This window comes from Protomyctophum parallelum, assembly GCF_964188405.1.
Source record: "Protomyctophum parallelum genome assembly, chromosome: 1".
NCBI lineage: Eukaryota > Metazoa > Chordata > Actinopteri > Myctophiformes > Myctophidae > Protomyctophum > Protomyctophum parallelum.
The window spans coordinates 85,248,691-85,265,859 of NC_139697.1; the positions used below are offsets into that span (position 1 = coordinate 85,248,691).

General features: G+C 42.2%; 1 protein-coding gene across 1 annotated transcript in view; it reads left to right on the plus strand.

Moving 5' to 3' along the window:
* The first annotated feature begins 6,558 nt into the window (after positions 1–6,558).
* cUnh21orf91 (chromosome Un C21orf91 homolog) overlaps positions 6,559–17,169 on the plus strand; it is a 31,038-nt gene continuing 20,427 nt past the window's right edge. The window contains exons 1-2 of the mRNA XM_083767237.1: positions 6,559–6,648; positions 8,713–8,861. Coding sequence (XP_083623363.1) covers positions 8,735–8,861 — 127 coding nt within the window. The 5' untranslated portion in view covers positions 6,559–6,648; positions 8,713–8,734. The remainder of the gene's footprint in view (positions 6,649–8,712; positions 8,862–17,169) is intronic.

Sequence of the window (17,169 nt, forward strand, 5' to 3'; positions counted from 1 at the left end):
ACCTAATAATTCAATATTTCAAACGTTCTTTCACAGAGAAGCTGAGATTTTACAGTTTGTAGCGGTCGACAGTACGTGCGAGCTCTGCTTGCGCACTAGTACGTGTGTGCAACAAGCAAGTAGGCACTCGACAGAGTGCAGTTCTAGTTGTAACCATTTAATATCACAATCCATGTTAAAACATATCTAAATATTACTAAATGGCACATGTATAACTGAACCTCTTACCTCAACAGATAAGGGTCACCCTGCAACTGGGCTGTCTATCTCAAGGACAAAATCCTCAGGCTGGTTCGATTTTGAGTCGCTCCTGATCTCCACACAATACATCGGCTTTCATATTCTTAAACCTGAGTTAAGCACAGTTGTGTCAAATAGCCGATTTGAAGCCCTCAAACGTGGTTCTGCAATGCACTGAGCTTCTATTTTAGTTGTGCACGCAATAAAACAGTCATCTGGTGCTTAATGGTCATTAAGTGTTCCATAAAATATAGGCAGTATGACTGTATGTATGTCTATGTGATATTACGTTGTTCAGAGAGAGAAATTTGAGCACTGCTTTTCAGCATATTTGTAGTCTGGCTAGGATCAGATCCAATCCCAGGTTCCTGTTTGTTGTCCTGGGTTATTTTGAAAGTGTCCTTGCACATAGTGAAAGACCTTCATTGCTTCATACAGGCTCACCACTTCTGGGATGTTATTCTCTAGTCTACGATATTAGTGACCTAGTGACGTTTGTCGATGAGGCTGCAGAGCGGTAAAGTCCTCATTGTTTATTTAACACTGGGAGTGGGAGTGTAAATGGACAGTCTGAGATTTAAATGAACACTGGATCTTACTGTGTAGAAGCCAGGTGCTACTGAAGGGCCCTAGCTCATGCCTCCAGGGTGCTGATGAGTTGCCACACAGGTGCAGGTAAGTACCAGCCTAGTCTAGATGGATTATTTTTTCTTAACCTGTTAAGCCCCAGTGGGGTCCTATCACATCTATATTTCTCTGTTTACTAAATTCTTAGGTGGATTTTGACGTTGCAACAGTTATTTTCTTAATCCTTGAAGTGTGTATTTTAATATTCTGCCAGGTACCAAGCTGAAATAAAGTCCCATTGGGTTCCTTTTTAACCCTTTCTTACACTATTACCCAGGCTCTGAAACAGTGTGGGCAGTCACTGTGAAGGCTCGATCGCCTCAGTTTTTTAGGCTGGTCATTGGCACAACCAGCAGCAACTGATCGGTGTACTGCATCTATAGAATACTGTACTACATCTAAAGACCACTGTACTGCATCTATAGACTATACTGTACTACATCTAAAGACCACTGTACTGTATCTATAGCTGTACGAGACCCCTGTACTGTATCCATAATACCACTATACTGTATGTATAGCTGTACGAGACCACTGTACTGTATCCATAAGACCACTGTACTGTATGTATAGCTGTACGAGACCACTGTACTGTATCCATAAGACCACTGTACTGTATCTATATCTGTACGAGACCCCTGTACTGTATCCATAATACCACTATACTGTATGTATAGCTGTACGAGACCACTGTACTGTATCCATAAGACCACTGTACTGTATGTATAGCTGTACGAGACCACTGTACTGTATCCATAAGACCACTGTACTGTATCCATAGACCACTGTACTGTATCCATAGACCACTGCACTATATCTATAGCTGTATCATGACCACTGTACTGCATCTATGGACTATACTGCACTGTCTGTAGTGCATCTGTGGACCACATCTGTGGACCACTTTAGTGCATCTGTGGACCACTCTACTGCATCTGTAGTCCACTGTAGTGCATATGTAGACCACTGTAGTGCATCTGTAGACTACTGTAGTGCATCTGTAGACCACTGTAGTGCATATGTAGAGCATTGTACAGCATCTGTAGACCACTAGTGCACATGTAGAGCACTTTACAGCATGTGTAGACAACTATAGTGCATATGTAGAGCACTGTACAGCATCTGTAGAACACTATAGTGGTCTACAGATGCACTAGAGTGGTCTACAGATGCACTAGAGTCATCTACAAATGCACTACAGTGCTCTACAGATGCACAACAATGCTCTACAGGCACTATAGTGGTCCACAGATACTGTAAAGTGGCCTACAGATGCACTACAGTGGTCTATACACAGTGCAGTAGTCTATAGATGCAGTACAGTGGTCTCATATAGCTATAGATATAGTGCAGTGGTCTATGCCATAGACTCTATGGATACAGTACAGGGGTCTCGTACAGCTATACATACAGTACAGTGGTCTTATGGATACAGTACAGGGGTCTCGTACAGCTATAGATACAGTACAGTTGTCTTTAGATGTAGTACAGTATTCTATAGATGCAGTACACCGAACAGTTGCTGCTGGTTGTGCCAATGACCAGCCTAAAAAACTGAGGTGACCGAGCCTTCACAGTGACTGCCCACACTGTTTCAGAGCCTGGGTAATAGTGTAAGAAAGGGTTAAAAATGAACCACATGGGACATTTATTTTTCTTGGTACCTGGAAGAATCTCAAAATAGACCCTTCAAGGATTAAGAAAAAACAGGTTGCAGAACAAATCCACCCTATGCGTGCCCCTTTCCATCTATATCATAAACTGTGAAACCAGTGCCACTTGTCCAAGGTGGATTCTAGAGTATATTAGGCCACACAGGCAGCCTCTGGCTGTTGTATAGCCTCGGTACCAGGCTTTCATTTTTGTTGGTGCAAAAATTGAAAGCCTGGAGGAACGCATTGGCCGCTCTGGTCTAAAAGTGGGAGTCAACCCTTCCGGGTGGGCGTCGCTCCAAATGATGTGACGTAGCGCTACACTAGGGGGGAGAGGAGGGGCCGGGGGTGACGGACAGATCGATGAGATCCAATCAGGGCGTGCGCAAATCTGAGCCGCGACCCGCCCCTCTAGACCAGAAACCTAACACGTTAGCTCAGGCTAGCTGTTGTATAACCTGCTGTCCTAGGCGCAGTGGTGGTTAAAGTAGCTTTTTAGTCTTAGTGTTTGGCATGTAGGCCTACTGTGTGTCACACATTGTGTGTTTGCCTCTGTGGATGCAGTGTGAGTGTGCATGTGACCCAGTGCAACTGTAGAGGTTGTTTTTCATGTCATTCTCTAGCCAACAATAATGAGTAACACTAATATTTATTAATACCCATTAGCAGGTAGCTAATGCAAACATAATGTTATGTTTCATCTGATAGGGAGTGTTGAATAGTATGGTCTCTGCAAACATCAATGTGACAGTTGTTTTCAGAAGGAAAATTATAATGCTGTGTTTAGTGGCAATTCAAATTGCATTTACTATATAGCTTTAACTTTTTAACACAAAATGTTTTGTTTTAACAAAACAAATCAAAAACACTTTGAACCTTTAACTCCTATGACCATTCTTAAAGCACATATAGGAGAAAAGGAGAACTTGTCTGCGTCGCTATCTGGTGAGGTCATGGTTTATGATTGTCTCAAAGGATAGAACACTTCCTTGTTAGCAGAAAGGATGTCTGGTAGCTCCTGTGTACCTAACAGGGACTTTTCAGTTCACTGAGTCATACCTACCTCACAGCTGAGTGATCAAACATGTAGTCCATCAAGTTGAAAGACTGATGATATGAATCAAAATCCTTGTCATCGTTACATCAAACTAGCTACAGCTACACGTGGAGTGGTAACTGTCCAGACAGATGTGCTTTAGTTAAATCAATAAGTTCACACCTTCACGGTCAGATTATGTGAAACAGCGACAGGCAAACAGTTACAACATCTGCTCTGTACTCATGTACTGGTTGCTTCCAGCACAGATATCATAATCACAGAATGCTGCAGGCTGTTTTTCTCCACAGTTTTTTCTCTCTCTCCTTTTTAACCTCACAGAACTAGTCAAACTAGATCCAAGACCTTGTATCTGAATGCAAGAGGCAAGCTGCAACCTGTGGATACAGGCCCTCAGAGCTAACATGTGGATGTGGGCATACAAAAGTCAGCCGTGACTTCTTAGATTGATGACCAGTTATTTACTGGATATACACACCATGGAAAGTTACTCATCCATAGACTTGAGAGGCAGAGAAATCAATTATGTGGTTTTGAGGAGGATGTTAATTGCTTGTTTATAAAACCATACCGATCTTAAACAATTGCAGGTGTATCAGTGACATGCAAATGCAAAACCTCAAAACTCCCCCTTTCTTAAAAAGAAAAAATATATATAAGGCTATGGCCTAAAAGCACACCAACATTTTGGATTTGCACATAATCACTGGTTTGATGCCCCCTCTCAGTTCTTGTCACTCTAGCCTACTACCTAAACAAAGCAAAATAAAAAAAGTGAAAAGAAAGTGAATTTGGTAAGAATTCGTTAAATAATGTGTTAACCACTTTGAACCTAGTCTCTCTTGCACAGACTGTGACTAAAGGAAAAGAGGGCGCTGTTTTTCCTTTCTTTTGCCAATGGGTACCCAGATTGCTTTGAACCTGTTGACTGGAGTCCCCAATGGATCTTTCAGAGGCTGTTTTCACTATAGTCTATACTACATATCTTTGCCAAAAATAGCCAAACGATCAGATTGTGAAGCATTGTGAGCTTTGTATTTATAAATCGAATGTTTCCCCCAGGATAGGGACACTAGAGTTGAAGAGGTCAGCAGGTTTTTGTGCATATGTGAAAATGAAAAAAGACTGCAGTCAGACCCCTCTGAAGTGAACCATACTCGGGAGTGTGAATACGGTTCACTTCTTATCCACATTGCTTAACCTGTGCATTGTGAACACAAAGTCCTCCGGGTTCACTTATCCCTGTTCCATTGTGTGTTTGTCCTCTTTAAGTGGACCAAGAATGTCGTATCTACAAGCATTCAATGTATCCTCAGAGCACAGACCTTTTTCCATCAGGAGTTAATGCACATTGATTGATTGATTGATTGATTGATTGATTATTGACTGACTGACTGACTGACTGACTGACTGACTGACTGATTGATTGATTGATTCAAGTAAGGGGGGAAGAGATTGGGTTTGGGTACTTTGTCCATAATGGTACATTAGGCTACATAATATTGGAGGATATTAAGGATGTGGGTCGGGGGACAATTCTAAAGCACTCCGCCACACTTTTTGAGTCCAGTACCATGGAAGTGCACTCATTTTCATTATATATATATATATATATATATATATATATATATATATATATATATATATATATATATATATATATATATATATGTGTGTTCCCATATACAGTATTAGTAAAGCCTGATAAAAGTATCAAACTCCCCAAATAAACCAGAATACTGGAAATCTACTCTACCGCTGTCTTGTTGTCAATGCAGCTTCAGTAATTAACAGGGCCTGTTTTCTTTTACAACATGACAGCATTATGCAAATTCTGATTATTTTAGGTTGAGCTATGCTAAGCGGGAGCAAAACTATTGTGCAAAACTATCATCATTAAAGTAATGAGAATATGTCACTGTCCTTCCCTATTGTACATGTTTGCGAACACGCTGTTTGTCAATTTCTCCACCAGAGGGCGCTGAAAACGCGGCTTAAATATGCACACCTGTTATCTTCACTTTACCTGGCTGTACTATAGTACTACTACTGCCACATGTCAAGAATGTTATAATAATAATAATGCTGGCAGCCTGGCACAGGCAGCCTCCTCCAGTCCAGGCTACTAGCCCTACAAATACACAGGCAGGCTATGTATATTGTATATGCTACTTTATCATGTCTTTCATGGTGTTAAAAGGTGCACTGCAGACATGATACACTAGGTCATAGGTCATTCAATGACCGTCATTGATTGTGTTTGTGTCGTTTGTATGTTAAAGCATTTTTTATTAACAATTAGGCTACTACTACTAATATATTTCATATTAACAATAATAATAATAGCAAAGATCATTATATAACAATAAATAAATTACGTCGTCGACAATCTGACAAATCGTGAATCCAATCAGTTTTCCACCGACCTTGTTTGGCTTGTTGTTATTATGGGTTGATCAGGTCGCGGGAATTTCCCACGCGTGGCGCATGGCTTTGTATGAAGAAAAGGCTAGAGAACATGGACGGCGATGTGATGAATGATTGTTGACTGCTTGCATATTCAATTTGAAACATCCTTTGAATATTGACCAAAGAAAACGAGCTTTCAATCACATGCGTTTATTTATAAACCGTAAAATAGCAAACATGTAGGCCTATAAATTAATTCTCCTCTCATCTGTAAATGTTTTGATGACGGCACCATCTCTTGACTATGGGGATATTATACTTATAGGCCTATATTGTTTTGAGGGTAATGTTGTCTAATTATGAAATCGCATATAACAGAATAACGTTCTACGCACTTGTACTTTGTCACAATATTTATTTTTTACTATGTTGTTGCCGGTATAATATTTTCTATAATGTGTTGACGTGTTGCAGCGCCCCTCTGGTAAACTAATGGACCATTCCAAAAGGAGGGGAGGGGGTGCTTGTTGCGTGACGCTCGTCGTCATCCTGCCTCACTCTGGCTGGCTCATATTATATTTGGCTTCCTACGGGAGGGAAGGACACGAATTGTTGGTTCGTAAAGAACCCCAACCTTTCTCTGAAAAGTGTTGATATTTTAAGGTAAGTACTGTGCGCTTTTAGTCGATACCGAACCCAGCCTGGGCCTGACACTTTAATCTAGCTGGGTCTTTCTTTATGGAGCATCGCAGAATAACGGGTCACGAATCAGTCAGAAAGGCAGCCAGTCTCGCTAGCTTAACTTCATGTATTGTTACTAGCTGTTGTTAACGTCGTTAGTGCGTGTTGAACGTTCACATTGAACTGGTTTATTTATTATAAATATTTATGTTAATAAAATACATCTTTCACGCAGGAGTTTAAATGGTAATGCCTGTGGGGTTAGTGTACCTCTTTGGTGAACATATGTTAGCTGACATGATGGGCCTAACGCTGCATGTGTGAGGGAAAGTTATAACGCATGGGCTCGTTGTTGTTGGTCTTTGTTGCCGTTGACAAACCCCACAGGGGTCCACGACATCCCACGGGGGGTCCACCTCCAAAACGCATTTGACTGAGTGGTCAGATCTGACAAAATGAACAAAGCTGTAAACGTCTAAAGAAGAGAGAGTGTGTGTGTGTCTTCCTGAGAAATAGACAAAGGTTAAAGCGATTATTTTGACAAAGACAAAAGCCAACCTTGAACCTGTAAATTGAAGTAGGGTTAAATCTACACTAGCCCATCATGTGTAAACTTCTTCCAATTTTGGACAGCCTTCTTTCTTTATAAATATAGCTGTAGCTTTGAAACATGGAAGGATGATGATGATACATTGAAGGTATTAGGCATACAGTAGCCCCTCTCGGAACCCTCCATAAAGCTTTTTTGAAATTTTTATGAGTTTTATGTAGGGTCCATGTTCATAACTATATTTTCGTATGGGAATTTTGGAACGTGGACATAAATATGCTCGCTAAGATCGTATCTGCGGCGTTTGACGGCCTTTTTTAGTTTGAGTTATTCTGAATTCATGAACTATAAGTACCTATACATCTCGCTGCGAATATCTCCTGTGGCGCGGAAGCAGTTAAGTATTTTTAATCTATGTTTGACCGATTTGGTCGCTTTGATTCTTCTTGTTTGTTTACCGTTTATTGTACCGCCTCCCGGTGTGCGGTTAGCTTGTGCGGCTACGTCCCTGCCTCTGATCTGCTCTGTCATAGCTATAGCGCCACTAGCTAGCCAGATAGGCAGTACAATGAGGTGTCAATAAACAAGGAAGGAAGAGAAGAATCAAAGCGACCAAATCGGTCAAACAAAGATTAAAAATACTTAACGGCTTCCGCGCCACAGGAGATATTCGCAGCGGCATGTATAGGTACTTATACTTCACAGATTCAGAAGCCCTCACACGAAAAAAAGTCGTCAAAGAGCGCAGACAGGCCGTAAACACGTTGTTTATGTTTTATGTATGTCCGCATACCAGGTGGCATGGTACTGCTGGAACAGGACCCCATGGTCTGTGTCGTCAAAAAGTCAGAAACTTCAGTACCATTGGGTTCTGCTTGGAGGGCTAGGCATACAGTAGTTTCTTATCTATAAAACCATGAAGAAATTGTGGGTAAAAAAATAACAAAACCCATTGAACCCAAGATGCATCACCTAATAATATGATGTGTCTTAACCAAAAGTTTTTATTGCAAAAAAAATCTGTCAAAACGTGTAAATTACATATAGTTACACTTACAGCATATTAGAGTAAAGCGAAAGTAGAAAGTGAGAATGAAATCTTAAGAGTCAAGACCATGACACAGTAAACTACTAATGTCCATATTCTGCAGTGAACAATTCAGTGTAAATTGCTTGTCTACAAGCTCACAGTGCGACCTGTTGTGAGCAAGAAGATCTCCTGTTTTAGCCAAAAAGATTAGGTGTTTAGCAAAAAAATAGCGTGCAGCAGCAGAGAAGCTCCTAGTTTAGGTCAGCTATCTATAGGATTTATGCTCTGCTCTAGGCATACATACTTGTATAGTAATGGTAAAGTAAATAGGATTTTTGTTATTCTGTGAACCAAAAAAACATTCTCTGCTAATTAAGGAATAGAATGGACTGTTGATGAATTAGTTCATTCATGAGTGTGACCTAGATACTCATGCCTTGCCATGTGTTCGCTCTCTCTCTTGCAGTGTTGTTTTTCCCAGAGACACTATGGATGAAGAGGAGCAGTTTGTGAACATTGACCTGAATGATGACAACATCTGCAGTGTCTGCAAGTTAGAGACAGACACTGGTACCATGTCCTTCTGCCACGTCTGCTTTGAACTCAGTATTGAAGGTACGTAACCTGAGCTCCCTCCGGCTCGTGTTTGCTCACAGCAGCAGCAAACTAGAAAAAGTACAGGTCTCCACCAGGCCAGGTCAGGTTGTTATAATAGGCTAATGGGAAAAGGGTGCCATTTGTTTGGCAATTGGATGATTTGAGGCATTTTGGTCAAAAAAAATTGTTTTGCAAACATCTACCTGTTGTTGGCGCTATAACAGGCCTATGTGAAAAGGGTGGGATATATTCCTCAGCCTAGTAGGAAAGTGCGTGAAAGATTTCATGTTAATTGCACGCTGCGTTCATGATTTGAGACTTTTTGTTCAAAACGGGCCTATCCTGCAAACTTTGAAAGTCAATGTTAGCCAATTAGGATGGAATATGAAATATCGGACAGATCCGTCTTGAGCACATGACTATAGAGATACTGTGTAACGATTTGCGGAATTGTTTGACAAAATATGGAGGACTAATATAAAAAATGTGAATCTTGAACCTTCACATGCAACTGATGCATTTGTGCTAGCTTATGTTTCAAAGCAACGTGCAGGCTGTAGTCTTTGGCACAAGGGCTGTTTTCTTCCAAATGCCATATATTGTCTTATGATAAATAATAATAATAATTCTGTCCCCATTGAAAGACATTTATATTTCATCCAGCTGATGGCTGCTGATCAGATGAAGAGCGCTCAGGGGGAGTGTCTTGCTCAGGGACATAGCTGGGGCCGGGAGGCGAACCAGGGAATCTTCTGTTTCCCAGACGGCCTCTCTACCAATTCAGCTATTGCAGCCCTCCTTGTTGGGAATTTATCACTGTACATTTGCACATACATTATGTGAAATTTGTCCTCTGCAATTACAGAGCCTAAACTAGAAAAAGTGCCCTTCCGGGCACAGGTCTCCACCAGGTTATCCACAGATCCGTGCAGTTAGAGGTAAAAACACTTTTCGGCCAGTTATAGCGCCACCTTGAGGCTGAGTTGAAATTGTTCATGTGGCATTTCGTCCTCGGCCTAGTGGGAATGTGGGTGCACAATTTCACGGAAATCACGCGATGTGTTCATGATTTGCAGCATTTTGTTTGAAACTGAGCACTCCTGTGAACTTTGGAAGCCAATCTTAACCAATCAGGATGGAGTCTGATAAATCTGAAAGACCCGTTTCGTTGAATGGCTCTAGAGAGACTGTGTACCAATTTGCGTGATGTTTGGACAAAATCTGTAGGTGTACTGTGCAAAAACGTGTTTTGCACAAAGCGGCCTCCTGGTGGCGCTATAACAGGCCGTTCTGGAAAGTTTGGGGCAGAGGTTCATGGTTGGCATCCAGGGAGTGTGTGTGCAAAATATGGCATTGAAAAACTTGTTTTGCACAAAGCGGCCTCCTGGTGGCGCTATAACAGGCCGTTCTGGAAAGTTTGGGGCAGAGGTTCATGGTTGGCATCCAGGGAGTGTGTGTGCAAAATATGGCATCGACCGGGTTAACGGTGGCCGAGATTAGCTGTTCACGGACACACACACACACGGACACACACACACACACACGGACGGACGGAGTGCAAAACATACTCTCCCCACATGCCTTCGGCCTGGTGGAGACAATAAAGTAGTACCAGTGGATGCCATTCATATTATTGCGTGGGACACACTCTATACCCACTCAGCTACTGCTCCCTATGAATTAAATACTCTAACCTTATGTGTGCACTGATAGAGACATGAGAGGCAATTATATTAGGTGTGCTTGGAATTTCAAGTCTCACTCCCTTACGGAGCTGTGTGTGTGGCTGGGTGGGTGGGTGGGTATGAGCATGAAAACGGCATGGTTGTTTTTCACCACCTGTGCACAACCTAACGCACACAAACACACACGCACATATTAACTGTATATATGATGCTTTCGGGTGTGCCAGTACAGTACAGTGACAGTACAGTAGAGGGACCGCCACACGGCAACTCTGTCATTTCTCAACCGTTTCGGACGTGGGGCGGCACGCCGGAACCGTCCCGTCCCCCCTGCCCGGCCCCCTGGGCGCGCGTTCCTGGGGGTCTGGAGCTCCCCCACCCCCGGGGACCCCCACATGGTAACTGTCATTTCTCTACCGTTTCGGACCGTGGGTCTGGAGCCCCCCGGGAACTAGTGCTGCCAACGAATATTCTATATCCGAATATATTTTCAAAAAAGAATAACCGAATACATGTATATACAATTAAGGTTCGAATTAAAAATAATAATACAAATTATTATAAATCAGCTGCCTCGTACTCTTCCTAAATGCAGACTATGCAGCGCAGCCTGCGTAGTGAGCACAGAGCGGGCGGGGCCGCGGGAGCCTTTTACGTTCTTTGCGCAGTGGGTGTACGCTGCTCAGAAGGGTGAAATGTTCCGTCAAAAGCGTATCTAGTGATCAGAATCTGGGAGTTGTTTCGGTGTTGTTTCAGACAGACGGGAGAGTATATTTTTAGACAACACACAGATCTATCACTCTTCAAGCTTCAATCATGAAGCGACTTTATCCTTCAGGAAATTATAAAAAGATAAATAAAATGCGTAAGGATGAAATGTGGTGCCGGGTCCGGCAATCCGAATGGCTCGAATTGAAATCCGAAATCCGAATGGCTCGAATTGCTCGAAGCAGATTTTTGGACAATTACGGCAGCACTACCGGGAACCCCCACACTGAGTTGCACCACTCACTTCACACAAATGTGATTTTAATGTCTTACTGGCAAGTTTTCAAAGTAAGCAAGCACTCGTCAAACAACAGTCTTTTGCCGGGTATGATACAAATCCAAAGATTTTGACGTGAGTCCTCCATAGCGCTTGACATTCGGCTCACGCCGAAACAAGTCTGTGTACCAGTGCTGCCTGTGCCTTGTAGTAAATCAGAAGTGAAGTGAGTGCTGGTCATCTTGGGATTTCTTTGGGCAAGTTTCCCTTGTGGTAGAAAAAATATATAGCTTAAAAGATGAAGGCAGCATGGCAACCTGTTGCATAATAACACACAATTAGTCGTTCGCATTTTCCAGTTACTTGGGTTGTTTAAGGTTCTTATTCTGCCAGTGGTATGAATCCATAGAAAGGACTCTCTCTCTCTCTTCCCCCCCCCCCCCCCCCTCCTTGTATCCTCTCCAGGATGAATATGTCATATTTCTATGCTGGATAATTGGTTGTCATAACCCTCTGTTGTCGTCACCGGGGCATGCCACTATGCTGGCTCCCGTTTGATGTGTCACTCTAGCACAAGAGCCTGTGTTTGAAGTGCCTTTTCTGCTCTTAATTAATGAGCAGCCTATTTGAACAAGTGTGGTGGCTCTGAGGGGATTAGATATGCCTCCCTCTTACCATTTGTCTGATAAATCCACAGGAGCTTTTCTTTGCGATTGAGAGCAGAGCGGTGCATTTATCTCTTCACAAAAGGAGTGGGGGGAGTTTGATAATGGTATCACATAGATCTAGGCTAGAGGAGTAAAGTATTCTCTGAATGAGATATCATGCCGTTGATACGGAGAGGGAATCCATACGCAGCTAATATTTACACGACTAGACTGGTCAGTTATGACAACGGTGAACTGAATGAGGGAGTTTAGTCTGGTCTTTGTTTGCTTTTGATATCGATATATAGTTTTGATATATTTTCGGCTTCACGTGCTAATATGTGATTGCCTCAAAATATTGTTTAGAAGTGCTACAAACTTTAAAGGAGACCATCTAGAGCAGTGGGACTGGTTCCCAAACGTTTCAGGTCAAGACCCAAAAGAGAGACGTTTGCCCGGGACCCAAACTAGTGAAAATAGTAGATATAGATTTTATTTTATGTAGGAAAAGGAAGGGAAACGGTGTTCTAGTCTAGACTAGAGAGTAGTTGTTCTCAACCTTTTCAGGGCGCAATCTTGGTGCTTGGTGTGTCATCATCAACTACATTTGTTATTGTATGTTTGGTATTTGTATCATCAGCAATTAAAGGGAAGTTCACGAATAGTTTCAAGGCGAGCCTAGATGTTATATAGCACTAAAACCTGCACTCTAATAGTGAGTATTTAAAAATGTTTCTGGCATGGCATTTCCACTCGCAGAAGGCAGAACCCTGTTCATCTTATTTGGATACCGCTAATATCTTTTCTATGCCTGCATATCTCCAAAATGTTGCTCTGCCCTCCATACGAATAGTTAACATTAAGGATATGATTTGGATTGTGATATATTAACTTAATAATGAATTAATCTTTTAATTACACCCGTAGAGGGCCCAGGACATGTGGGGAAGCTTAGGTTATTTTTTAATGATTTTCTTTGACAGGGCCGTTGCTAGGCAACGTCTTGCATACTGCTCAGCGTCATGTTTTGCACACAGCCGTTTTCACATCCTTGTTTACGGCCCGACAAAACTGTCTATTCTCTCTGATTCTACGTCGCGCTCCATGTTCTCCTCATTTCTGACTTAACCAAGCATCTCGTTTGGAATATAAACGCTTCTAGAGAGAGAGATCAGATGTGACAGCACGAGGTAGTAATGGCAAATTATACCTCCCGGTTTGGGGGGAAATGGAAGGCGGGGCTTTTCAGAGTAAAATCTGCCTCATCTGCTGGGCACTCTAGCGCCTTTTTTATTTTGAAGAAATCCAGCGCACTGGAAGTGTTAAACGGAGCATGATGCTGTGATACTGTCTCATCCAGTACAGACGTAGACTTTTAAAAAGAGCCTTTGTTTGAATAGAGGAAACGTTTTGCATCTGGGTAAAACCCATGATATTCCCAAATACAAGCCATCCAACTCTGTCTCAAAACAACATGCAATTCCTTTTCCCCTTTACTACTTCTTCTTCTATGTAACTGTTGGGCAGCAGACTTGAGGGTATAGGGGACAAATGTTTCGATGTAATAAATTAGTGATAACCGGGTTAAGGGGACGATATCTAATCTCAGCTGACTGCTTAGTTTATGCAGGCTTTGCTGATAGGAACCCCTGGCTCTGTTATGTGCCCACTGATTGCACAGGCATAATACCCCTAGTTCATGTGCCAGTATTCATTAGCATGGAAGAGAAGGGAACAAAAGGTTGCTCACTGTCCATGCTAAGAAGGCAGACGAAGCATGCAGAAAAGTACCTAGACTCTGCCCCCCCACTCCAAGAGACATGTCGCCATCTCCCTAAAGTTGGTTAGAATGATTTATTTATTGTCTGTTGCTAATAGAACGTGCAGCGCCTGCTGCAATGCAAAGGAGACTCAAATTAGTCACAATCTGTCACATTTTAGAAATTCATTCAATCATAATCTTGTAAATGGTGTAAAGGAAATCTGCAAACGATTACTGGGACATTGGCTCATTTAAAATAAAGGGCCTTTTATTTGGGACGCATGATTGAAACTAAAGAAAATATTTCCCTCGCATAAACACGTGCCTGAACACACTCAGCGCAGTGGGTTCTTCTTCTCATTCACTATTTTCCTTGCCTCATTAATCTTGATGTATTACTGAACATATGCATTGTCAAACTTGTATTGTTTTTGCGACTATTGTTTTCGCATTTACTATATCGTGCATTTCCCGTTAGTCGGTTGTTTGGTTGGTTGGTCAGTGGTCACCCCACCTCACGTGACATCATCAGATTGATGTAATCAATATTAAGCCCATATATGGAGATCCTGATGTCATCAATATTGGCCAGCAACTCTAAATCTGACCTCAAACCCTGACATTCCATATGTTGATCCTTCACCAATCACCATCCATCCTTCCTCTTCGATGTCTCCCTTTTGAATGATCCATTTAAACTCTAGACGGGCCTGCCCCAAAGTTATTAGTGCAGCCGCAGTGCACGCCCTCAGGCGTCTTTCTGGTATTGTAACTCAACTATAAAATGTAATCTGTTGTTATGTTACAAAGAGTATATTTAACATGATGTGACAGCCACAAAATATGATCACACTATAAGTTCTTACTGTACGCTCATGCGCACTTGGCACTTGCCAAAAACAGACCCCTGAGTCCTTGCTCAGAGGTTTACTTTAACTAGTGATGCTCACACGTGTATGTTTACACGTGAGCTGCTGACATTATGCACAGCTGAAGTCAGTCCTTACATCAACTCGAAAGCCTGATTTATACTTCATTGCATTCTGATATGGTGTGCTGAAACTAGCCTCGTGAGCATGTAGATTGGCTATTTTTGGAACAGCTCGCGCTAAGTCATATTATGGAGCATAAATTAAACGGCAAGATATGAAAAGACTACACTAGAGTTTTGTATTATACATGAATCTTTAACAAAAGGCTGTCAACAGGATATTATGATATTTTTTTATTGTCTTGCAAATGTGAACATTAACCACCTGCCCATTATTCACTTGAACCCTATACTACATTGACCAGCATCCCCTGGGGCAACAATGACATTATCTACAAACTCTCTCTTTGTGACATTGTAGATTAGTGATTTTTGCCGAACGTGTGCTCCAGAAAAGAGAAGCTACGAGAGATTTACAGTAAGTAGAGTAGCAATTTAGTACTGAGTGGGGGGTATTGTGTTTTCCGGTCTCCGGAAGCACAGCCTTTGTATACTGTAGCTGAATACTGTAGTGTCTGTTTCCTGTGGAGACCTGTAGGCTTTTTCGAGGGCCGCTAGCCCCTCCAACGCCTGGCTTTGTGTTGGCCCGTCATGTGGCAGCCAAGTCTATGGACTTTTTACTATGACGTATTGTCAAAGGCGCCCCTCACTTCACACGCATGTGATTTCTTTTTTTTTTCTTTTCTTTTTGCGGCTTACGCCTTTTATTAGTTTTTTTGAAGGGACAGACAGTAGGCTGACAGGAAACGGGAGAGAGATGGGGGAAGACATGCAGTAAAGGCCGTGTCGGGCTCGGGAGTCGAACCCGCGGCACACTGCGACTGTATTACCAGTCGGGTGCCCAGACGGTAGAGCCATATGGAATCCGTGTTAACGGAATCGCGGACGGAATCGCGGAAATGACCAATAAAAACGGAATTGGAATAAAACGCGGAATATTGCGGAATTGGGCTGAAATTCAGTTTTTGGGAGAAAATGGAACATGATTCAGGGGTCAGGTTTGTTCAGAAATCAAGTGAAGACGGCCGATTATTATATTTTGTCATAAATGCGCAAAAAACCACTCTCCACTCATTGAAAATCCGGTAGAGTACAGTTGTAAGGAGATGTATAGCTTAGCTGCGTGTCTCTGTAACACCGAGGAGTAGACACAGAGCACAGCGCACTCAGTGTTGCCAACTTAGCGGATTTGTCGCCATATTTAGCTTCTTTCCAGACCCCCCTAGCGACTTAATTAGTGAAAAGCTTCTGGCGAGAAATTTAGCTACTTTTTCTGGTGAATTGGGGATAAATCGTGTTGACAGTCGCCAGAGATAAAAACCCTCATTTTTATTAATTTTCCTTCTCAGCCTAAAAAAAAAGAAAAAAAAACTCGGCGCGTCTGGCTCAGTGGTTTCCTCGTCTCGGCTCGGTTATGTGCACATAACCGAGCCGAGTCGAGGAAGCCACTGAGCTCTGCTGTGACAGCAGAGTAATCTAGTAAGAGAGAGTAATGACACTCCCATAGTCCCGTTGACTCACATTGTAACAATGGAATGAATGCGATCATCATCATCATGGTGTGCTTACACCCAGAGCAAGAAAGGAGGAAGCAAAGCACTGGCAGTGGCAGCGCACTTTAGTCTGCTAGTAAAAATAAAATACACACGCAAATGCATAAAGTATTAACCTTCTAACTCCTGTATGGATCAGAACAAAATAGCGTTCTAAACGTTAGTTGAATTGAGGTATGTTTTTTTTTAATTACAATGCGTTTAAACGAGCAGCAAATTTTCCGAGTTCAGACAGCACAGAGGGCTCTGACTGAAACTAATACTAAACTAACGCTGTCGCTGGCGTGTCGAAAAACCCCTACACATTAACCACGCCCCACTGCCCCAGCGACGGATCCATGAATCAGTTAATTATATATATTCTGAAAAATAAAAGTTTCAGTGGTTTTTTTTTCTAAAAACTTTAGTTTACCTACCTACCCAGTACCCACGTCGTCCACTCACTCTACTCTACAACCTTAGCAGGCAGTCGCACAGAAGCATATTACAGGCTTACAGCATGGCTAACTCTAAGCATTACACTCAGAAGTACAGGAGGGAGTGGGAAACTATTCCTGAATTCAAGGGATGGTTAAAGCCATTGCCAGGCAATGACACACGTGCATATTGCATGTATTGCAAATCTGACATTTTTGCAAAAATGAGTGATATTAAAAAGCATGTGGCTTCCCAGAAGCACATACAAAAGGCAAAGCCTTACAAC